The sequence below is a fragment of the Terrapene carolina genome, unplaced genomic scaffold, assembly GCF_002925995.2.
Source record: "Terrapene carolina triunguis isolate 2854851 unplaced genomic scaffold, T_m_triunguis-2.0 Scaffold580, whole genome shotgun sequence".
Lineage (NCBI taxonomy): Eukaryota > Metazoa > Chordata > Testudines > Emydidae > Terrapene > Terrapene triunguis.
The window spans coordinates 210,134-235,261 of NW_020664931.1; the positions used below are offsets into that span (position 1 = coordinate 210,134).

Here is a 25,128-nt window from a genome sequence, read left to right on the forward strand (position 1 = left end):
TTGCTTCCCCCTCCCTCCGTGAAATCAATGGCCTGCTAAACCGAGGGTTTTGAGTTCAATCTTTGGGGGGGGGGGGCATTCTGTGTGACAGTTGTTTGTGTTTCTCACTGATGCACAGCCACCTTTGTTGATTTTAATTCCCTGTACCTGTACGCCATGTCGTCACTCGCCCCTCCTTCCCTCCCTCCCCCGGTCCATCAGATACTAGTTTCGCGCCTTTTTTCAGACCAGACGCCATAGCTTGCACTGGGATCATAGAGCCCGCTCAGATCACCATGGCAATTATGAGCACTATGAACACCACGCGCATTGTCCTGGAGTATATGCAGAGCCAGGACATGCCAAAGCAAAACCAGGACCAGCTGAGGAGGCGATTGCAGCGTGGCGACGAGAGTGATGAGGAAATTGACATGGACATAGACCCCTCACAAGGCACAGGCCCCAGCAATGTGGAAATCATGGTGTTCCTGGGGCAGGTTGATGCCGTGGAACGCCGATTCTGGGCCCGGGAAACAAGCACAGACTGGTGGGACCGCATCGTGCTGCAGGTGTGGGACGATTCCCAGTGGCTGCGAAACTTTCGCATGCGTAAGGGCACTTTCATGGAACTTTGTGACTTGCTTTCCCCTGCCCTGAAGCACCGGAATACCAGGATGAGCGCAGCCCTCACAGTTGAGAAGCGAGTGGCGATAGCCCTGTGGAAGCTGGCAACGCCAGACAGCTACCGGTCAGTTGGGAATCAATTTGGAGTGGGCAAATCTACTGTGGGGGCTGCTGTGATCCAAGTTGCCAGGGCAATGAAAGACCTGGTGATATCAAGGGTAGTGCCTCTGGGAAACATGCAGGCCATAGTGGATGGCTTTGCTGCAATGGGATTCCCAAACTGTGGTGGGGCCATAGACGGAACCCATATCCCTATCTTGTCACCGGAGCACCAAGCCACCGAGTACATAAACCGCAAGGGGTACTTTTCAATGCTGCTGCAAGCCCTGGTGGATCACAAGGGACGTTTCACCAACATCAACGTGGGATGGCCAGGAAAGGTACATGATGCTCGCATTTTCAGGCACTCTGCTCTGTTTCGAAAGCTGGAGGAAGGGACTTTCTTCCCGGACCAGAAAATAACCAGTGGGGATGTTGAAATGCCTATCGTGATCCTTGGGGACCCAGCCTACCCCTTAATGCCATGGCTCATGAAGCTGTACACAGGCAGCCTGGACAGTAGTCAGGACCTGTTCAACTACAGGCTGAGCAAGTGCCGAATGGTGATGGAATGTGCATTTGGACGTTTAAAAGCGCGCTGGCGCAGCTTACTGACTCGCTCAGACCTCAGCGAAAAGAATATCCCTATTGTTATTGCTGCTTGCTGTGCGCTCCACAATATCTGTGAGAGCAAAGGGGAGACATTTATGGCGGGATGGGAGGTTGAGGCAAATCGCCTGGCCGCTGATTACGCGCAGCCAGACACCAGGGCGGTTAGAAGAGCACAGCAGGGCGCGGTGCGCATCAGAGAAGCTTTGAAAACGAGTTTTGTGACTGGCCAGGCTACGGTGTGAAACTTCTGTTTGTTTCTCCTTGATGAACCCTCCACCCCCCCCACCCGGTTCACTCTACTTCCCTGTAAACCAACCACCCCACCCTCCCCTCCCCCCTTCGAGCACCACTTGCAGAGGCAATAAAGTCATTGTTACTTCACATTCATGCATTCTTTATTAATTCATCACACAACTAGGGGGATAATTGCCAAGGTAGCCCGGGATGGGTGCGGGAGGAGGGAAGGAAAAGGACACACTGCAGTTTAAAACTTTAACTCTTATTGAAGGCCAGCCTTCTGATGCTCAGGCAATCATCTGGGGTGGAGTGACAGGGTGGCTGGAGGCCCCTCCACCGTGTTCTTGGGCGTCTGGGTGAGGAGGCTATGGAACTTGGGGAGGAGGGCTGTTGGTTACACAGGGGCTGTAGCGGCGGTCTCTGCTCCTGCTGCCTTTCCTGCAGCTCAACCATACGCTGGAGCATATCAGTTTGATGCTCCAGCAGCCGGAGCATCGACTCTTGCCTTCTGTCTGCAAGCTGACGCCACCTATCATCTTCAGCCCGCCACTTGCTCTGTTCATCCCGCGATTCAGCCCACCACCTCTCCTCTCGTTCATACTGTGCTTTTCTGTAGTCTGACATTGACTGCCTCCACGCATTCTGCTGTGCTCTCTCAGCGTGGGAGGACATCTGGAGCTCCGTGAACATATCATCCCGCGTCCTCTGTTTTCTCCTTCTAATCTTCACTAGCCTCTGTGAAGGAGAAACATTTGCAGCTGGTGGAGGAGAAGGGAGAGGTGGTTAAAAAAGACACATTTTAGAGAACAATGGGTACACTTTTTCACGTTAAATTTTGCTGTTCACATTACACAGCACATGTGCTTTTGTTACAAGGTCACATTTTTCCTCTTATATTGAGGGCCTGCCGGTTTGGTGTGAGAGATCACTCATTCAGTGCCAGGCAACAGATTTCGGCTTACAGGCAGCCATGGTAAGCCACAGTCTTTTGGCTTTTTTAACTTTCTTAACATGTGGGAATGGTTTCAAACGGTAGCGCCCTCATTTCCCATACCAAGCACTCGTTGGGTTGGCCATTTAAAATGGGTTTGCAATGTAAAAGGAGGGGCTGCGGTTTCCGGGTTAACATGCAGCACAAACCCAACTAACTCCCCTCCCCCCCCCACACCCAATTCTCTGGGATGATCACTTCACCCCTCCCCCCCACCGCGTGGCTAACAGCGGGGAATATTTCTGTTCAGCAGAGCAGGAAGGTGCACCTCTGAATGTCCCCTTAATAAAATCGCCCCATTTCAACCAGGTGACCGTGAATGATATCACTCTCCTGAGGATAACAAAGAGCAATAAGGAATGGATGTTGTCTGCATGCCAGCAAACACCGGGACCATACGCTGCCATGCTTTGTTATGCAATGATTCCAGACTACGTGCTACTGGCCTGGCGTGGTAAAGTGTCCTACCATGGGCGGACGGGATAAGGCAGCCCTCCCCAGAAACCTTTTGCAAAGGCTTTGGGAGTACATGAAGGAGAGTTTTCTGGAGATGTCCCTGGAGGATTTCCGCTCCATCCCCATACACGTTAACAGACTTTTCCAGTAGCTGTACTGGCCGCGATTGCCAGGGCAAATTAATCATTAATCATTAAACACGCTTGCTTTTAAACCATGTGTAATATTTACAAAGGTACACTCACCAGAGGTCCCCTGTGTGCCCTCAGGGTCTGGGAGCACGCCTTGGGTGAGTTCGGGGGTTACTGGTTCCAGGTCCAGGGTGATAAACATATCCTGGCTGTTTGGGAAACCGGTTTCTCCGCTTCCTTGCTGCTGTGAGCTATCTACACTATCTCCATCCTCATCTTCCTCATACCCCGAACCCGCTTCCCTGTGTGTTTCTCCAGTGAGGGAGTCATAGCACACGGTTGGGGTAGTGGTGGCTGCACCCCCTAGAATGGCATGCAGCTCCTCATAGAAGCGGCATGTTTGCGGCTGTGCCCCGGACCTTCTGTTTGCTTCTCTGGCTTTGTGGTAGGCTTGCCGTAGTTCCTTAATTTTCATGTGGCACTGCTGTGCGTCCCTGGTATGGCCTCTGTCCTTCATGGCCTTGGAGACCTTTTCTAATATTTTGCCATTTCGTTTACTGCTACGGAGTTCAGCTAGCACTGATTCATCTCCCCATATGGCGAGCAGATCCCATACCTCCCGTTCAGTCCATGATGGAGCTCTTTTGCGATCCTGGGACTCCATCACGGTTACCTGTGCTGATGAGCTCTACGTGGTCACCTGTGCTCTCCACGCTGAGCAAACAGGAAATGAAATTCAAACGTTCGCGGGGCTTTTCCTGTCTACCTGGTCAGTGCATCTGAGTTGAGAGTGCTGTCCAGAGCGATCACAATGAAGCACTGTGGGATAGCTCCCAGAGGCCAATAACGTCGAATTCTATCCACACTACCCCAATTCCGACCCGCTAAGGCCGATTTTATCGCTAATCCCCTCGTCGGAGGTTGAGTAAAGAAACCGGTTTAAAGGGCCCTTTAAGTCGAAAGAAAGGGCTTCGTCGTGTGAACGTGTCCAGGCTTAATTCGATTTAACGCTGCTAAAGTCGACCTAAACTCATAGTGTAGACCAGGCCTTAGTGCACAGAAACTGCGCAGTTGCAGCGCTGTAAAAAAAACACCCCAACAAAAGGCGTACAGCTTTCTGCACTGGGACTACAGCGCTGAGGTGCCAGTGTAGACACTGTGGTTGATTACAGCACTGCAACTGACCTCCAGGAGGTGTCCCACAATGCCTGTTCTTGCCTCTCTGGTCATCGGTTTGAACTCTACTGCCTTGCCCTCAGGTGACCTACCGTCATCCCCACCCTGTGAATTTCTTTGGAATTTTGAAAGTCCCCTTCCTGTTTGCTCAGTGATGCATGCAGTGGTCTCAGCACATCTTTCCAGGTGGCCATGCCTGCTCCACGCACTAGGCGATCCCCCGCTTGGAGCAATGCTGAGCTGCTGGACCTCATCAACATTTGGGGAGAGGAGGCTGTCCAGTCCCAGATGCGCTCCAGCCATATGAATTATGATACCTACTGACAGATTTAATGATGCATGACAGAAAGGGGCGATGACCGGGACACACTGCAGTGCAGGGTCAAAGTGAAGGAGTTGCAGAACGCCTACCACAAGGCACAGGAGGCAAACCGCCACTCCAGTGCTGCACCCACATGCTGCTGGTTCTACAAAGAGCTGGACGCGATACTTGACGGCGACCCCACCTCCACTGCAAAGACCACTGTGGATACTTCGGTGGCTCGCATGCCAGTTGAGAGTGGATCGAGCCAGGAGGAGGAAATCTTGGACGAGGATGTGGAGGGGCAGGGGAACCCAGAGGCAGAGGATGACTCGGAGGTCAGAAATGGATGCAGCCAGGAGCTCTTTTCTACCCTGGAGGAGCCTAGCCAGTCACAGCTGTCGGATGTTGGCAAAGCGCAAACAGGACAGGAGGCCCCTGGTAAGTGGATTTGATTTTGGGAATCGCTGAAGCGAGTTGTTGGAGGAAGGAGGGTTGCAGAAAGCAGACTTGTCTCCCACCACATGCCTAGTCTGAGTGGCAGAACAGGCTGTTGATTGACTCCCTCACTTCATGGGAACCTGCCTCAGAGATCTCCAGGAAACTCTCATGGAGATACTGGGCACTCCGTTGCCGCAGGTTCTTTGGCAGAGCTGCTTTGTTTCTTGCCTCATTAACGGTAACTTTTCTGCACCACTGTGCTGTCATGGGGGTTGGGGCGACCATTGCTGCACACAGCCGAGCCACATAGGGGCCAAGGTGGAAGCTGCAGTCTTGGAGAATACCCTTCCTTAATTCCCTGCTCACTCTCAGCAGCGAGATATCTTCCATAATGATCACCTCCTGTGGAAAGTGTGGGGACAGGAATGATTATCAGGCCCCCCTACAGTGCTGGCTCTCCCCAAGAGCCACATGCCCAGTGTACAGCAGGGTCCAGGAAGAGTGATTTACCCTGCCCCTGCGGCTACTCACCATTTTGAGGGTCTTGTGGCTCATGTGTGCTTGCCTGGGGTCAGCCAGTTAGTGACAGGTGTGTGAGTACTGGCTGTGTTTTAAAGCACTGAATCAGTGTTCTGTGTATTGCAAACAATACTGCTTCTGTAAAATGTTGCGTTTAAACTTCACAGAGGTGACCTTGGGAGCCCAGCCTCTCTCTTTGTTATTGGCAGCTGAACGGCTGTGCAGAATTAGAAAGCGGACAAGAAGAACTAAGGAGGACTTTCTGCGTGATGTTATGATGCACTCCGCGGCCGAGAAACAGGAATTGAAGGAGTGGCAGGACAGCGAGAAGAGGGACCGAAAGGAGAACGCGGCACGCCAGAATGAAGCCACGGAGCGGCTCTTAAATGTTATGGACATCCAAGTGGACACGCTCCAGGCGATACTAGCACTGCAAACTGAGCAGCTCCACGTCCGCCCTCCTCTGCAGCCGCTGCACAAAACTCTTTCCCATGCTCCCCCCCAGACACTGCCAACACACTCGTATCAACCTCCTGGCTCCAGTCTATACCTGCGGCATTCCACTCCTCCCCCATCACAGTCCAGCACTCCGGACTCCCACTACCCACTGCACTCAACACCCATTCCTCTGCAGTTTGGCCCTGCTGAAATACAGTACTCACTGCATTGTACTCCAAAGAAGAATGTTGAATATGATCCCTGGATATACACAAATCTTTAGCTATCCCGAGACCCCACCTCCTTCTGGGACCTTCCTTTCCCCCATTCCCCTCACTGCTGATGTTTTTTTTTTGTTTGACTCTCTCCTCCGGTTGTTGTTTTTTAATAAAAGAATTCTGTTGGTTTGAAAGCAATCTTTATTCTATTAATTGAAAGAAAACAGCCTTGCAAAGCAACAGACAATTATGTTAAACCTTCATATTGCATCATCTGCACCAATCACAATCACTTCCGAGCATTACAAGCACTGCAGTCCCGAGCATAGCAACAAATATTAGTGGCTTTCAGCTTCAAATTGCTGCCTCATCCCTGATCCTTATGGCCCCGCGCTGTGCCCCTCTAATAGCCCTGGTCTCTGGCTGTTCAAACTCAGCCTCCAAGAGCTGAGCCTCTGCGATCTGGCCCCGAGTGAAGCTTTCATCCTTCCCTTCTCAAATATTATGGAGCGTACAGCACGCGGCTATAAGCATAGGAATATTGTCATCGGCCAGGTCCAGCTTCCCATAGAGGCAGCACCAGCGGGCCTTTAAATGCCAAAAGCACACTCAACAGTCATTCTGCACTTGCTCAGCCTGTTGTTGAATCGCTCCTTGCTGCTGTCAAGTTGCCCTGTGAATGGCTTCATAAGCCATGGCATTAAGGGGTAGGTGGGGTCTCCCAGATCACAATGGGCATTTCAACTTCCCCTACGGTGATCTTCTGGTTCCTGCTTGCAGTTTTCTGAACAGGCCAGTGTTCTGAAAGATGCATGCGTCAAGCACCTTTCTGGACCAGCCTGCGTTAATGTCTGTGAAACAACCACGGTGATCCACAAGCGCCTGGAGAACCATTGAGAAATACCCCTTGCGATTAATGTACTCGGTGGCCTGGTGCCAGAATTGGAATATGTGCCATCTATTGCCCCTCCACAGTTAGGGAAGCCCATTTGTGCAAAGCCATCCACAACGTCCCGCACGTTGCCCAGAGTCACGGTCTTTCAGAGCACGATGCAATTAATGGCCCTGCACACTTCTGTCAACACGAGTCCAACAGTCAACTTTCCCACTTCAAATTGGATAGCGACCGATCGGTAGCAGTCTGGAGGAGCCAGCTTCCACAGTGCAATTGCCACGCGCTTCTCCAATGGGAGGGCAGCTCTCATTCTCGTGTCCTTGCGCCGCAGGGCTGGGGCAAGCTCATCACACAGTCCCATGAATGTGGCTTTCCTCATGCGAAAGTTCTGCAGCCACTGCTTGTCATCCCAGACGTGCATCACGATGTGATCCCACCACTCAGTGGAATGAGCCCAAAAGCGGCGTTCCACTGTGGTCAGCACCTCTGTGAATGTCACAAGCAATCTCATGTTGTAGCTAGTACGCGTGGCGAAATCAATGTCGCACTCCTCTTGCCTTTGTAGTTTAAGGAATAACTCCACTGCCACTCATAACATGTTGGTCAGAGTGAGCAGAATACTGGTCAACAGTTCGGGATCCATTCCTGCAGACCGAAGAGGCAAAGTGCACAGTACACAAACCGTTGAGAGATGGCGCCAAATGCGGACGGAAGCACAGGGATTGCTGGGATGTGAAATAATGCATCATGGGGCATTGGAACAGGACCCAGGATGCCCCGCGACCCCCTCCATCTTCCCACAACTCTTAGCGGCAGAAGAGGAAGAAATGTTCTCTGGGATAGCTCCCCAGAGTGCAATGCTCCGAATTCCACTGCAAGTGCCGCAAGTGTGAACACGCTATTGTGCAGGCAGCTGACAGTGTGAACACACAACAGTGTTTTCCCTTCAGCGTTCTTTGAGCGGCACTGTAACTCCCGGTGCTGTAACTCTGCCAATGTCGACATGCCCTTAGAAAGGTTCTGAAGAGAAAAATCTTCAGGGTAGTTTTTGCAAGCAGTTTGCTGTAAGCGAGGGTTGTGGTGAAAGTGATTTGATCAAGGGAGTTTCGGTTCCTAACTGCCAGAGTCTTTCTGAGGTGTGTAAATACACCAAGCCAAGCTTTAAGAAGATCCAGTGGGGATAGCTTTGAGAAGGTTTTAGATGTAATGAAAATTGTCAGCGAATTTGAACAGCCCTATGATAACCAAGTGGCTGTGTTTGACCAGCTTGTTGGGGAGACAATTTGTTGGAACATGAATGTCTCCATGCTGATTCTTTAAGTGAGCAGTCTGTGCCTCGGGGTGAGGAAAGATTGGAGTACTGGTTTTTCAGAGCAGAACAGCCTTATGATTTAACCAACAAGGATGCAGGCGAGAGCAGGCAAACTCTCACCCTAAGACACTTTGGATTTGTTTGGTATCTTTTTAAAACAAAGCTGCTGCTGGTGGTGGATCCACAAACAAGCAGCAGATGTGTAGATGTTCATAGCCTAGAGGGGCTGCAGTTGGTGAACACACCTAGCCAGCAAAGGGATTCCTATAAGCAGGGAGGTTCAGTTTTCAACCTTCTAGAAAAAAGGTGGGTTCGGGGGGAGGGGAAGGACCCAATCCTGCTGATGGAAAGAATGAGTGTCCAGCCTTGAAATTGGTAGCAGATGAGAATTTGAAAGCTAGTGTCTGGGTTGATACAATCTACCTGGCTAACAAGGGAGGGGGAAGATTTGCCTCATAGCTGGTAGCACTGAGGACACACCTTGCCAGCCAAGGGATTTAGTAAGATGAGAGGCATGGTATGACCAAGATACTTATAATCACTGACTTATAACAAATTTAGTGTTACTGTTAAGGTTTAGCCTTCTGATGTATTTGATTTTTATGTCAACCCTGGTAAAAATGTACAATGTGCCTAATCTTTTGAAAAACACCTTGAACATGTTAAGAGTGATACATAAGAACACACTTTATGTTAAAAGGCCTTGTGATACTGATATTTCCCAATTAATGTCTATGAACAGTGTTGAAGCTCTTCACAGCAGAAAAGACTTTACACATCTAATGTGCTGTATGAAAAGGGAAACTGAGGCACACTACCATATTGCTTTCATGGCTAAATGGCAAGATTCCTACACTGTGGAGAACATTAATATCTACATTGGCTTGATGTTAATTGGGTTTGTAAAGAAATTCAATAATATTGTAAAATATAATTTTGATAAACCATTTCTGTTATACACTAACACTTCTAATATTGGGTTAGAAGCTGTAGTAATACAAAACCAAGAATGGGAAGATTCCTAGATGCATTCAACAGTGTCTGGGACACACCTTCCTTCATCAACTTTGCACTGGGGGTGTGATGTTATCTGATTAAAATATAACCATATAGATCACTGTTATATATTTGCAACAAATCTTGTACAAAAGTTGTCAAGTAAGGTGTCTATGAACAGGTTATGATTTGCTGGTAATGATTATGCTATCTGTATGCATGTATCATTTTTGTATTTCAAGTTATAAGTACTGGCTCTATACTTGGCTTTCAAATGTTTGCTCCTGGGGTACCACCCACAAGGTAGCTAGCCAGCACATCTTGGAGGGACTATTCAAATTAAGTGGCTCATCAAGAAACACTTGGCTGACAATGAATTATGGGAGACACCCAGCTACAGTGAGTGGACTGTCATGTTAATGTGTTGTCTGGACTGTGGATAATGGCTTCCTGCAATGACTAGCGAAATGCATGGACATGTTACTTGCTCATGTGACTCCAAACTCCATCTTGTTGCTGTAATTTTCCACAGTAAGAACAATAGGTTTCCTTCCACATGGCAGAGGATATAAAAGGCCCTGGAAACCTCTCCATTTTTGCCTCTATCCTACTCCAGCCTCTTTCCCAAGCCTCTGGACTATGAACTTATACTAATGGGAGCATTCTAACCAATGGACTGAGGTCCTTCCAATGATACAACATCTCTTTCTCACTCTCCCTTGGCAAGCACACAGCTCAGCGAGCTCCCTAAACACGGTGAGTTCAGCCGGAGGGTTGGGGGGAAAGGTCCAAGATGGGGCAAAGGGTCTAGGTGTTTTTTTAAGGGGATAACTGCAAGTGTCTAGGGACACTATTGTATATTTTGCCACCATTTTCCACAGGCGGGGGTGATTGAAGCTGCTATCTCACTCCTGAGGGTAAATGAGGATGCAATACATTAGTAGGAGCATTGCCAGCAGATTGAGGGAAGTGATTATTCCCCTCTATTTGGCACTGGTGAGGCCACATCTGGAGTATTGTGTCCAGTTTTGGGCCTCCCACTACAGAAAAGATGTGGACAAATTGGAGAGAGTCCAGTGGAGGGCAACGAGAATGATTAGGGGGCTGGAGCCCATGACGTATGAGGAGAAACTGAGGGAACTGGGCTTATTTAGTCTGTAGAAGAGAAGAGTGAGGGGGAATCTGATAGCAGCCTTCAACTACCTGAAGGGGGGTTCCAAAGATGATGGAGCTAGGCTGTTCTCAGTGGTGGCCGATGACAGAACAAGGAGCAATGGTCTCAAGTTGCAGTGGGGGAGGTCTAGGTTGGATATTAGGAAAAACTATTTCACTAGGAGGGTAGTGAATCACTGGAATGGGTTACCTAGGGAGGTGGTGGAATCTCCATCCTTAATGGTTTTTAAGGACCGGCTTGACAAAGCCCTGGCTGAGATGATTTAGTTGGGGTTGGCCCTGCTTTGAGCAGAGGGTTGGACTAGATGACCTTCTGAGCTCTATTCCAACCCTAATCTTCTATGATTCTATGATCTCCCACATGTGTTCGGTTTCAGACTGAGTCCCTATGCTGCTCGCCTGTGTGCCGCTTTGGTTCCTGCACAAGTGATTGCCCATTGGCATGGCAAAGTTTCCTGCAATGGGGGAAGAAATAAAGCTGCTCTGCCAAGGAACCTTCAGCAGAGGATTGGTGAGTACCTCCAGAAAAGTTTCCTAGAGATCTTTCTGGAGGATTTCCATAAAATCTCAGTGTGCATTAACAAACTTTTCCACAGGGCCCCCACTGTGTAGCTGCATAGGGGAATGGGAAGCAGACGCAACCACTGCTAGTCATGTACATTTCTATCCCTGACTCACTTCCAACACATAATGAAACAAAAGATGGCTCTACCTCATGTAACTGAACAATATCAAATTGAAATGAGTACTTACCAGAGCTCCCCTCTCCTGCATCATTCATGCCAGAGCCAGAGTGCTGGGACTGGCTTGAACCCTCCAGAGAAGAGATCTGGAGGGTTCAAGAAGAGATCCTGGCTCAGCACACTACCGGATGACCCTGTCACCTGTTCCACCTCATCCTCCAACTCTACTTCCTCATCCACCACTTTGTCCTGGGGGTTGAGTCTGCTGACCGCTATCTTCTGGAGGTCATTTACAGCAACATAAGCAAGTGCAGTGTCTCCATTGACACTCAAGTATAAGGGGTAGCCGTGTTATTCTGTATCCACAAAAACAACAAGGAGTCCATTGACACTGTGTTGATCTACCTTTGCTGCAAAAAGCTCTACACCTCTTGTTGAGGTGGTTTTATTTTGATGGCATAGCAGGAGAGTGAAATTGGTGGGAGGAGCATTGCAGTGTGTACACCTCTACTGTTTTGTCAATGAAAGTTGACTTTTGTGGACAAAACTGTGTTGCATAGACAAGGCCTTAGGCAGATGGATGGCTGTTTCCCCCCAGTTTGTGTATCCTTCTATACTACTGGGGTTAGGTAGCTAGACACCTGGAGTGAGGCAGCAGCATGCACATTCAGAGATAGAAACATAGGGAACTTTTACAGCAGAAATGTAGGCACACTGATTTTTTGTGTGTGTGCCTAAAGCATTCATTAGCAGCTGAGCTGGGGTTTTGTTAATACTAGAGGTACCTAAAATCTGGGACTTAGGTGCCTAAAGAGGCAGGTAGGCACCTGGGTCTTTTTGGGAACTTGCCCCCCAATGTCTCTTTTCAAACAATTCTGCCCTCATATTAGAACCTATCCATTCCCCTAAGAGCCACTAAGGGGAAAACATGGTCTCTTCTGTACTCTGGCTTGCGGAGGATTTTAGGAGTCCTCCCAGCTCAGCTGGTGAGTGTGGGGGAGAAAATCATTATGAACGGGGCGGTGGGGGTGACCCTTGCGAATTGGATCTCGGGGGCTGTATCTACTTAGTAGGTAGGTACTTAGTAGGTGCGGGTGGGTGCCCGGCCGGGCCCTGGGCTCCTCCGACTCCCTCTGTGCAGACGCTGAAGTTACTAGACATGGCAGCCGGCGGAACTCTTTGCAAAGCCTAGTGAAAAATCAAAGCCAGCGTGTTGAGAGCGCCAGCCACCCCCACCGGGTGAGGAAATGACTCTCACGTGAGGGAGGCGGCAGCTCGGGGACTTTCGCCGCGCTCCCTGCCGGGGGAGGGAATACCAGGCGCCGCCGCCAACGCCCCGTCGCTCCCGAGCTCTGAGCGCGGAGTCCCGGCGCTGCCCAGCCGGAAAACAATGCCCACCAGTTTCACGGTAGTGCCAGTGGAGGGGCAGGAGCCGCAGCCCAGCCGGCCACTGGAGGACCCGAGCCAGCAGCTGGCGGAGTGCAGTTCCGGGGAGCCGGGTGAGTCAGCGGGGCTGAGCCCCCCGGCACCGGTGGGCGAGCGGGGCGCTGCGGGGGTTGGGGGAGCCGCACACCTGAGTTAGTATTAGGACACAGGAGGAGCCCGGCTCTGCACACAAAGGGCCCTGCCGGCGGCAGCTCCTAGCTCCGTCCTGGCTCTGCTTGTGGGCAGTGTTTCCTTTCAGTTACCTGGAGGCAGTAAGAAGGGCTCAGTCTCCGGAGTCTCCTCCTCCTCCTCCAAGCAGCGCTTTGCAGGGGCCGTTCAGCCTCCAGAGTACATGGAAGCTCTCCTGGCCACTAAACGTAACTGTCTGGCGCACGATCCAGGTGAACAGGTAACTGCCGTAGGGTATTGGCCTGTTGCGCTAGGAGGATTGTTGTGGGGGGATATCTCCGGGCTCCGAGCATGGGCCAGTGCAGTGGCTCTTGGCATATAGGGTTGGATTCTCTTTGTTTCTAGTTGTTTCTCCAGGTGGCCTTAGAGCAGCTGAAAAAAAAAGGAGTAGCGTCTACTATGTGTTTCTGCTGGATAGGCAGACAAGGAAGGAGGTGCTCTCTGGGACTGGACTGCAGGTGGACTGGAGCTGCTAATGAGAAAAAGAAATGAGGCAGTGGGCAGGATGTCCAGTGGAGTAGAGCAGTGGTTCTCAAACTTTTGTACTGGTGACCCCTTTCACATAGCAAGCCTCTGAGTGCAACCCCCCAATACAAATTAAAAACACCTTTAAAATATATTTAACACCATTATAAATGCTGGAGGCAAAGCGGGCTTTGGGGTGGAGGTTGACAGCTCGCGACCGCCGAGGGGTCCTGACCCCCAGTTTGAGAACCCCTAGAGTAGAAAGAATAGAACAAGTGGTCGACAATACCCCATAGATTAAAGAATCAAGTGGCAGGGACTTATCTTATGCAAAAGAGGTTGTGGGAAGTGTGCTAAAAGGGGGGGGGGGAAGGAAGGAAGGGGGAGAGAGTGGGGAAACAAAATGAAGAGCAAAAGTAACCAGTGTGGCTATTCCCCCCCCAAAAAGACAACTGGAAGACAGATATATAAATGCTATTAATATTAGAAATCCATATAAACAATTGCTGTAACTTGCTACAGAGATGAAGAGGAGGGAAAGTGGCTCAAGAGGAGGGAAGGTGGTCTGCATGACTGCAAACATTGGGGAGATAGTACATGTTATCTTTGGTAAAGATGGGGTCCACACCACTACTGCCCCTAGACCACATATCTGTTCAGTCATGCACTCTGCTGGCAAGAACTGTACACAGATCATTTCCTGCTGTGCTGGACAGTTTCCTGCCACTAAGCAGTAAGGTGCCAGTAATTTAGGCTACTAGGTGCTGCCATCAAAATTGCATCTGCCTGAATGGTAGTGATTCAAGTTTGAGGGAAGAGCAAGACAGTACATTTGTGTAAAGGAAAAAGGAGGGTCTAATGAAACTAATCAATTCTGTAATGTGGTTAAATAGTCATCTTGAAGATTTGTCTTGAAAATGATTGAGTGCAATTGAACAATATACTAGCAATCCTTTCCCACAAATCAGCCTTCTTTAATTGTAAATTCTATTAAAATACATTGTTCTTCTTTGGGCGATTGCTCATATCAATTCCAGTTAGGCGTGCCACATACACAGTCGTCAGAACGTTTTTCCCCTAGCAGCACCCGTTGGGTCGGCTGTGAAGCACCCTGGAGTGGCGCCTTCATGGTGTTCAATATATGACCCTGCCAAACATCGTGCCTCCTTGATTCCTTCTTATCACCAGTGATGGTTGTTGGAACTGTGGCGTCTTGCTTAGCAAGTCCTACCACATTTCCCTAGTTTCGTTATTTGTTGTTTTCTATACATATTACTTAGTTTTTAGTTAGTATTAGTAGTTAGCAGTTGGGCTGGGGGGTTTACCCCTTGTCCCAACCGCTTTTCCTTGGGAGAGCTTACATGTCCAAATCCCAGGGGTTCAAGCTCTGCAAGTCCTGCAGCAAGCCCATGCTAATGGGCGACCCCCACGATGCTAGTCTAAAGTGTCTGGGGGAGGCTCACCAAGCCGATTGGTGCAGGATTTGTAAGGGCTTTCGCCCCAGAACCAAAAAGGAGTGAGACTTTTGACTCAAGCAGCTCCTTATGGAGGCAGCACTTAGACCTCAGCCTCCGCTGGCATGGCAAGACCCGTGGCAAGTTCTCACGACACCGCTCTCTGGCATCACGGCGCTGCTCCCCAATGCGGCGCCGCTCCCAGGATCAGCTCAGCTCAGCACTGCCCTGGCCTTTGCAGTTCCGATCCCGGTCTTCAGATGCAGAGGCGGGACCTAGATACTCAGAGTGGGGCCGACACCAGTCAGGCCGTGGATGCTCTGAGATGGAGGCAGGGCCGTGGCCTGTGCAGTGGCAGGGACCAGCACAGTGGCCATTTTGGACCCTGTGGGCATACCACCATGAACTGCTGGTGCTGGAGGCTTCCGCCAGTCGCCCCACCCCTAGGGGTGCTGAGGAGGTGCTGTGCCCCTGCCTTCCGACGGAACCAACTCCAACTCCAGTTTCTGAGCAGGACCCTGGTCTACCTGGTCCAGCCAATGAGACAGGAGTTTCCTGACAAGCAGGAGGGACAGGAGGACCCTGTTCCCCCTGTAGTCTCCTTGTCCTCCTCCCCAGACAAGGCAGTTGCGGGCACTTCTATCTCTGGACCGCCCCCCATAGACAGCCACGCCCACCAGGACCTCCTTTGCAGGGTGGCGCGCAACATGGCTCTGCAGGCCAAGGAGGTGGTGGAGTCGGAGGACCCGCTGGTTGACATTTTGGTTCCAGAAGGTCCTTCAAGAGTGGCTCTGCCCCTCATCAAGACCATACAGGCCAATGCCAAGACCATCTTGCAGGGTGTTGAGAGGAAGTACTTCGTTCCATTGAAGGGGTACAAATACCTCTTCATGCCACCGCAGCCTTGTTCATTGGTGGTTGCGGCAGTGAACAAGAAGGAGAGGCAGGGGCAACAAGCCCCACCACCTAAGTCCAAGGACACCAAGTGCTTGGACTTATTTGGGCGTAAGGTGTACTCGACGGGGGGGCTACAACTCAGGAATGCCAATCAGCAGGTAATTCTGAGCCGGTATAATTTTAACTCATGGAACTCGATGCTCAAATTCAAGGAGCTGGTGCCAACGGAGTCCAGGGATGAGTTTGGAGCTATAGTGGAGGAAGGCAAGGCGGTGGCACGGACCTCTTTACAGATCTCACTGGATGCTGCGGACTTGGCAGTGCGCACCTTGTCCTTCAGCATCTTCATGAGGCGTAGCTCATGGTTGCAGGCCTCCGGCCTTCCTCACGAGGTTCAGCAGATGATGCAGGACTTACCTTTTGATGGGGCGGGCCTGTTCACGGAGCAGACTGACTCTTGGCTGCATAACCTAAAAGACTCAAGGGCTACTATGCAACCCCACGCAAACATTTCAAGCCCCAACAGCAGTAGCAGCGCTCCTGTCCTCCTCAGCTGAGGCAGGACTTTTACAGAAGAAGGGGCAGGAATGGCAGAAGGAAGCCTTCCAACCCCCCTTCCTGGCAGGGCCAAGGCCCTACTAAACTATCAGTGGGTTCCGAGCAGGCCTTTTGAAGGAGCGCCCAAGGATGGTGCACCAGCCTTGATTCCAGATCCTTCCCCATCTTTTTTGAATCATCTGTCCCACTTCTACTGTGCTTGGTCACAAATAACTTTGGACCACTGCACGATGGAAGTGGGATATTCTCTCCAGTTCTGCTCCTACCCTCCCTCCCACCCCCCTTCACCGTCCCTCTTCAGCGACCCCTCTCACGAGCAACTCCTTATCCAGGAAGTGCAGGCGCTCCTCGCCATGGGAGCAGTGGAGGAGGTTCCTCAGGAGCTAAGGGGCAAGGGATTCTACTCCCAATACTTCCTAATTCCCAAGGTCAAGGGGGGGGGGGGGGTCTCAGACCCATTCTAGATCTGTGCGGACTCAACAAATTCATGGTAAAGTTGAAGTTGAGCATGGTCTCCCTGGATCTGGGAGACTGGTATGCCGCACTCGACATGAAGGAGGCATACTTCCATATAGCGATTCGTCCCACACACCGGTGCTTCCTACGCTTTGTGGTCAACCACAAGCATTACCAATTCACTGTCCTACCAATCGGCCTCTCAACAGCCCCCCGAGTATTCACCAAGTGCAGGTCGGTCATGGCTGCTTTCCTCTGTCGACAGCAGGTGCAAGTATACCCCTACCTCGATGATTGGCTGCTCAGGGGCCGCACCAGGGGGCAGGTGCAGTCCCAAATCCATTTGGTCAGGTATACGTTCGAGTGACTGGGTGTCCTCCTCAACTTGGGGAAGTTGACCTTGGAACTGACCCAGAGAATAAAATTCATTGGGGCAGTGTTAGACTCAGTTCAGGCACGAGCTCTTCTGCCAGAGACCCAATTCCGAGCCATCACGGACATAGTTCAAAGCATCCAGCAATTCCGAACCACAACAGCAAGGGGGTGCCTGAGTCTCCTCGGCCACATGGCGGCTTGCAATTACGTGACCCGGCATGCCAGGCTGCAGCTCAGACCTTTGCAGGCATGGCTCGCCTCAGCCTACTGCCTGGGGCGCAACAGCTTGAATTCAGTGGTCACAGTGCCAGGGCAGGTCCTCACATCCCTCAACTGGTGGCTCAACCCTCAAGCAGTGTGTGAAGGAGTCGCCTTCCACAACCCTCAACCTTCCTTGTCCTGGTTACGGATGCATTGTCTCTGGGATGGTGTGTGCATCTGGGAGACCTCCAGACACAGGGCCTGTGGTCGCAGGACGAGCTCTCCCTACATATCAACATCAAGCAGCTGAGGACGGAGCGCCTAGCCTGCCACGCCTTTCAGGCCCAACTACAAGACCAGTGCGTAGCAGTTCTAACGGACAACACCACTGCCATGTTTTACATCAACAAGCAGGGTGGAGACCGTTCCTCCCCTCTATGCCAGGAGGCCCTCCGGCTGTGGGAGTTCTGCATAGCCCACTCCATTCACCTGGAAGCATCCTTTCTACCAGGAGTTCAGAATACGGCTTGGAAGCATCATGGCTGAGCCCCATGGAACTTCTGTGCTCAGAACAAGTAAGGGCGGTCCTCCTCGGCAGCAGGAAGCACTCCACTAGAGCCATGTATCTGGCAAAGTAGAAGAGATTCTCTTGCTGGTGTGACCAGTGTGACACCCCCCCTCCAGGCGCCTGTACCTCTCATCTTGGAGTACCTCCTACACCTGAAACAGCAAGGCCTGATGGCATCCTCCATAAAGGTACACCTCACTTCTATGTCGGCCTTCCACCCAGGAGAGTCTGGTCAATCTGTCTTTGCCAACCTTATGGTTGGTCGCTTCCTCAAAGGTCTGGACCACCTACATCCCAGATCAGGCAGCCTGTCCTTGCATGGGCCCTTAACCTGGTCCTCTCCAGGTTCATGGGGCCCCATTTGAACCACTGGTAATCTGCTCCCTCCTGTATCTGTCATGGAAGGTAGCTTTCCTGGTTGCTATTACTTCTGCGAGGAGGGTGTCTGAGCTAAAGGCCTTCACCTCTGACCTGCCTTACACGGTTTTCCAGAAGGACAAGGTGCAACTCAGGCCGCACCCGGCCTTTCTCCCCAAAGTGGTGTCGTACTTCCACACCAGCCAGGACATTTTCCTGCCTGTCTTTCACCCTAAGCCTCATGCAAGTAACCGAGAGCAAAGGCTGCATTCCCTCGATGTTCAGCGAGCACTAGCTTTCTAAATTGAGCGCACTAAGCCGTTCAGAAAATTGAACCAGTTGTTTATAGCGGTGGTAGACTGGATAAAAGTGCTCTTGGTCTCATCTCAAAGAATATCCTCCTGGTTCACATCATGCATCCGCACATGCTATGAGCTGGCCAAAGTACCGGCCCCTGCTCTTACAGCACACTCCACAAGGGCCCAGACCTCATCAGCAGTGCTCTTGGCCCAGGTCCTGATCCAAGAAATCTGCAGGGTAGCAACTTGGTCCTCTGTGCATACTTTCACCTCTCACTACGCCGTTGTCCGGCACACCAGAGATGACGCAGCTTTCGGCAGAATGGTGCTACAATCAGCGTTTCCTTAATTCCGACCCCACCGCCTAGGTAAGGCTTGGGAGTCACCTAATTGGAATCGATATGAGCGATCACTTGAAGAGGAAACAACAGTTATTCACCTCTCATAACTTTGTTCTTTGAGATATGTTGCTCATATCCATTCCAAACCGGCCCGCCTTCCCCTCTGTTGGAGTAACCGGCAAAAAGGAACTGAGGAGGCGCTAGGTCGGTATTGAACGCCATGAAGGCGCCACTCCAGGGGGCTCCACAGCCAACCTGACGGGTGCTGCTAGGGGAAAAACTTTCTGATGACTGTGCACGCAGCACGTGCACACCTAATTGGAATGGATATGAGCAACACAACTCGAAGAACAATGTTTACGAGAGGTGAGTAACCATTTTTTTCCCTCCGACTGGAACATATTAGAGCAGAAATTTTCAAACTGTGGTCTTTGCATCACTGATGGGTCACGCAGTTCTGGCTCTTCCCCTTGTTTCCAGTTGCTAAGCTGCTTTAAAGACAGTTATAAATACATTAAATACTTTTCTTGTGTTATCTTTCCCTATAAATAGGGCCCTACCAAATCAATGGCCATGAAAAACGCGTCATGGACTGTGAAATTTGGTCTCCCCCTATGAAATCTCCTCTTTTGTGTGCTTTTACCCTATACTATACAGGGAGACCAGCGTTTCTCAAATTGGGGGCCCTGACCCAAAAAGGAGTTGCGCGCGCGCGCGCGTGTGTGTGTGTGTGTGTGTGTGTGTGTGTGTCACAAGGTTATTTTAGAGGGGTCGCAGTATTACCACCTTTACTTCTGTGCTGACTCGAGAGCTGGGTGGACAGAGAGCTGTGACTGTTGGCCGGGTGCTCAACTCTGAAGGCAGTGCCCGCCAGCAGCAGCACAGAAGTAAGGATGGCAATACCATACCATACCATCCTTACTTCTGTGCTGCTGGAGGCGGCGGCGGCTCTGCCTTCAGAGCTGGGCTCCTGGCTTGCAGCCGCTGCTCTCCAGCTTTCCAGCTCTGAAGGCAGTGCTGCCGCCAGCAACAGTGCAGAAGTAAAGGTAGCAGTACCACAACCCCCTACAATAACCTTGCAACATGCCCCCCAACTCCTTTTTGGGCCAGGACCCCTATAATTACAACTCTGTGAAACTTCAGATTTAAATAGATGAAATCATGAAATTTACAAATTTTAAAATCCTACGATGGTGAAATTGACCAAAATGGACCGTGAATTTCGTAGGGCCCTACATATAAGAAATTGCTGTAGTTACTGCAGGAATGTTAGATGATCACAGATGAGAAGACAGATGGTGCTCAAGGCGGTCTGGATTAACATGGTCCATATCAGGGGTGGCCAACCTGTGGCTCTGGAGCCACATGCGGCTCTTCAGAGGTTAATATGAGGGGGAGGGATAGCTCAGTGGTTTGAGCATTGGCCTGCTAAACCCAGGGTTGTGAGTTCAGTCCTTGAGGGGGCCATTTGGGGATCTGGGGCAAAATCAGTACTTGGTCCTGCTAGTGAAGGCAGGGGGCTGGACTCGATGACCTTTCAAGGTCCCTTCCAGTTTTAGGAGATGGGATATCTCCATTAATAATAATAATAATAATAATTATTATTAATATGCAGTTCCTTGTATAGGCACCGACTCCGGGACTGGAGCTACAGGCGCCAACTTTCCAATGTGCTAGGGGGTGCTCACTCCCTGGTTCTGCCACAGGTCCTGACCCCACTCCACCCCTTCCTATTCCCTCCTCTGAGCCTGCCGTGCTCTCACTCCTCCCTCCTCCCCCTCCTGAGCCTCCTGCACGCCACGAAACAGTTGATCGGGAGGTGCGGGGAGGGAGGGGGAGGCGATGATTGGCAGGGCTGCTGGTGGGTGGGAGGCGCTGGGTGAGGGGAGCTGATGGGGAGCTGCTGACGTATTACTGTGGCTCTTTCGCAATGTACATCGGTAAATTCTGGCTCCTTCTCAGGCTCAGGTTGGCCACCTCTGGTCTATATGATGAAAAGAATGAGAACCCACCCCATACTAATTGGTTATAAACTTTTATGTGCATCATAGTATGAGGGCATAAGGGGGGAGGGATAAAGGAATGTCTGACAAATCAATTCCATAATTTTCAATTACATTTACTTGAAGATTCTCTAGGAAGATTATAAAGTGATTTAAGAATTTAGATGGTCTGAACACATTTTTACAATGCTTACAAACGATTCCAACAGGTATCATTATTATACCTCTAATATAATCCCCGAATCTCAGGAACCAGATACAGTTTTAACTGTACCCTCTGGAATTACTTTCTGTTCTTTGTTGGGTACATTCTTCTTCACAAGTTTGACTGTCTTTATTCCAGGCTATATTTAAAAGGTTCTGCTATTCATTGATTGAAGAAGCACTTGGATATGAAAAGCATTGTATACTATCTAACTGAACTTATATACTCCAGGATCATTTTGCGCCAGGTTTCACTAATAGTGAAGTGGTCATTCTGGTATCAATCAACCTCCATAGATTGAACACTGAAAATATTAAAATTGCCTTAATGGATAATGTTTCTTAATTTATTTTTATATATGAAAATAAAATTTTTACATGTAAATGTAATGAAAACTTATTTTACACGTGGCCAATTCTGCTAAAGAATATTACGTGAAAAAGAATATATTTATTGTCAAAATCTTCTTAAAAAGAAAAGAGAGGAAAATTGGGGAGAAGGGGGAAAGACTGTGGTAATCAAATTGTCAAAACATCTAACTCTTCTCAGCTTCAAGTGTTGCAAGCAGAAAAGGGATTTAATTTCTGCCATCTTCTTGGCATTGGTAGTTCTACTCAGAGAATCAGAGATATGAAAAGTGAACAAGCTGATTTATTATAAAATAGGGAGTTTCAATGGATAATTTCAACTTTAGTCTATTGTGGAATGATCCTAGCAAAGAGTAATTTATTCCTATAGTTTTTGTTATTAACGCGTGGTCTGTAGTCAATATTCTGAAGGGTTTTTTGCTTTTGTTTTTAACTGTCTGCCAGACAGATTGTATTAATTTCAGGGCCATTTCATCCAATGACAGATTAAAGCACACTTTTTTTTTTTTACCAGAAGCGTCTTGGATACCTTTTTAAAACACGTTGTTTTGTTCAGTACATTGGATTAAATGAACAATACAAAAAGTATTATATTAAATATTATACAGCAATAATAGAGTAATAGTGTCAGTATTTTCTAACTATTGTTAAATCAGGAGCAGAATACTCTGACATTTCATGGAATGGAAGGCGGTGATTCAAGACTCCTTTTCCATGGTATTTTTTGTTTGTTTGTTTTCCTGGTGCTTTTTAGTCTGATTTTTCTTTTTAATGTTAACTATTTGAAGAAATTTTGTTTATACTTAAGGCAGAAATGTATCCATCAAAATTATTAGGAAGCATTCTCTGGAACAGATGATGTAGTTTCCTGTAGACAGGACTTAGCTGTCAGAGGCAGAGAAATCATTTTAGTTTTTCCATCAATTTTGTGGCAGAATTTTAATAAGTGTCTTCTGTGAGTATTCTCTAGCACATCCAGTGAATGTTTTACACTTATCTACATAAGGCTTATATACTAGAATTTTGGTTTTGTTTAACTTTGTTATTACTAATGTTTTCTATTATGGTGCAGTGGTAGTTTATCTAAACCGTAGTTAAACTGAAATCTATGATGTAACCTTAACAGGAGATTTAAACCTTTATTTTGCAAAAATGTCACTGAAATAGTAAAAAATAACACATGGAATATAAATTTTGAGTATCATTTGACTTTTTCATGGTGGATTGATGAAAAATGAATTGACAGAGAATAATATTCATCCCTTTTGGCAATTGCATTAGATTGTCTAACCCTTCTTTGTCACCCTTTTGCAACAAATGCAAAAATTCTCTGCAATCTGATGTATGTCCACATTATTGTTTCTTGTGCTGATTGCTCAAATATCAGTTATACATTGGTAGTTGTTTATAGATCATGTTATACTATTTTAGCTATAATTGCAAATTTGTGTGGGAGGCTGAACCCACTGACATTGATGACAATTCTGCTATGGTGTGAGCAAGGAGGGACAAAAACTCTTGCCAAATACCTCTGAGCCTAGGAGAAAATGTCCTGAGCTGGGAAAGAGGAGACCAGGAATTAAAATCTCACTTCTAAGGTCTGTTTAAATTCCCATGCAATTTACTACCCTTAATATTGACTAAGGCCATATCTACACTGCCACTTATGTCAGCAACACTCCCCTGAGCGACATAAATTTCACTGGCATAAGTGGCAGTGTGCACAGTGGTGCAGCTGCATTGGTACAGCTCTGCTGCTGTAAGCTCGCTAGTGTAGACATCACCTAAAGGTATGTCTATAATTAAACGCTACAGCTGCGCCACTGCAGCGCTTCAGTGTAGACATTACCTATGCAGATGTGAGGGGTTCTCCCATCAGTGTAAGTAATCCACCTCCTGAGGAGGCAGTAGCTAAGTCAAAGGAAGAATTCTTTCGTCGACCTAGTGCTATCTACATGGGGACTTAAATCGGCTTAACAGTGCCACTCAGGAGTGTGGATTTTACACACCCCCTGACTTATGTAGTTCAAGAGACCTAACTTTCTAGTGAAGACCAGGCCTCAGGCCATGAACTCCAACCTAGGATACCATCAGGTAATTGCTGCTGAACATCCCACTCCCCTTGTTAAAAATAAGTTACAGCTCTTATGCATGGTCACTGGTCACTGCAACCCAGAATTCATATCTCTAACATGACAAAACCCAGACTTATTCACTGTACCATGCTGTCTTTCAGAGTGTCTTCACCAGTTAGTTATCCTATTTCTAACCACTATGAACCACGCTCCTTTCCCAGAGCGAGGGATAGAACCCAGAATTTGTGATCACCAATATTTCACTCCTGATTACTAAATAGTTGTATAACCCTCTGGGAAAATATTGGTCCAGTCCTCTCCAGTGGCTAGTCTAGAAAGGGACTAGCAATTACTCAGTTGCTCAAGTAACAAGGGTCCAAGCTAGCAATCTGAAGGTCAAGGGGTTCAAACATAACTGCTTATCTGTGTGGGAGGATGGCATGGTGTGATTCACACAGTAAGAAGCCCCTCTTCGTATTTTTTTTAAGTCCAAATTTGCTTTAATCTGTAAATTATGTTGTGAATTACCAAAATACATGTATTTTACATTTTGCTTGTGAACACTATTGGCCAGTGTGTATGTTGTACATCGTTCTCTGTGGCCAATGGACGGAGGATGTGAGTCTGTAGCAGCTCTGAGCTTGAGCCTGACTTTTTTTTACCTCAGAAATAAAAAGCATCTTGTGCTAATTGGGTCAATCCCACTGTCAGCCAAGAGGGCAGCTGTCATACTTGCAGGAGTCTCCCATTGACATGTTTTAAGGTCGAGAGGTATGTGTCATACTGGCAGGAATGGGGGAATCAGAACAAGAAGCCATATGATAGGCAGATCTGCTGATTTAATACAGACTTGTACCATGTTGCTGTAGCCTCTCCTGGCTGTATCCAGTTTCTAGAAGTCCATCAGAGTCTATGGAGTGTTTCATGGAGATTCCTTCCACCTGCCAGGTCGTGCATCACTTCTAAACACAGAGGGTTGCTCTAATTATACATCCTTCTAGTAATTATGAAACCGATACAGTTTTATAGACAAAGAATCTACTGAGGCATGTCAAAGTCTCTTGAACTGGTCAGGTGGGTCAGCATAGTCAGGAGCAGCTTTAACAGCATAATTTCTCCTTCTCATTCCCAGGTAGGTGCAGCTTCCTTTTCCCCTTAACTATCCATTAAGGCAGCAGTTCTCAAACTTTAGCAGCCTGAGGAGCCCCATTTTGATTTTAAATTTTTTTGCGGATCCCCAAGGCCCCACCTTGCCTCTTCCTGCCCCTGCTCCGCCTCTTCCCCTCCTCTTCCCCACCTCTTTCTGCCCCCTCCCCCGAGCAAGCCCCATCCCGGTTCCTCCGCCTCCCTCCCAGCGCCTCCTGGGTGCTGCTGAAGAGCTGTTCCCTGGTGTGCTGTTCCCTGGCGTGTAGGAGGCACAGGATGGGAGGGGGAGGAGTTGAGTTGATCAGCGGGGCCCATGGACTCCCTGGAGTAAGGACCCCAGTTTGAGAAATGCTGCATTAAGGTACACTAAAGCTGTATAAATGAACAGTAAATTAGCAAACCCCTTCATATGGCCTATAATACACTTTCACCTCCATTTCCAAATACCAAATACCATTTCCAGAT

At 48.9% G+C, this 25,128-nt stretch overlaps 1 protein-coding gene across 1 annotated transcript in view; it reads left to right on the plus strand.

Annotated features, from left to right (window-relative positions):
- The first annotated feature begins 12,605 nt into the window (after positions 1–12,605).
- Positions 12,606–25,128, plus strand: part of LOC112103692 (solute carrier family 12 member 7) — a 357,369-nt gene continuing 344,846 nt past the window's right edge. Inside the window, exon 1 of the mRNA XM_024195587.1 lies at positions 12,606–12,780. Coding sequence (XP_024051355.1) covers positions 12,672–12,780 — 109 coding nt within the window. The 5' untranslated portion in view covers positions 12,606–12,671. The remainder of the gene's footprint in view (positions 12,781–25,128) is intronic.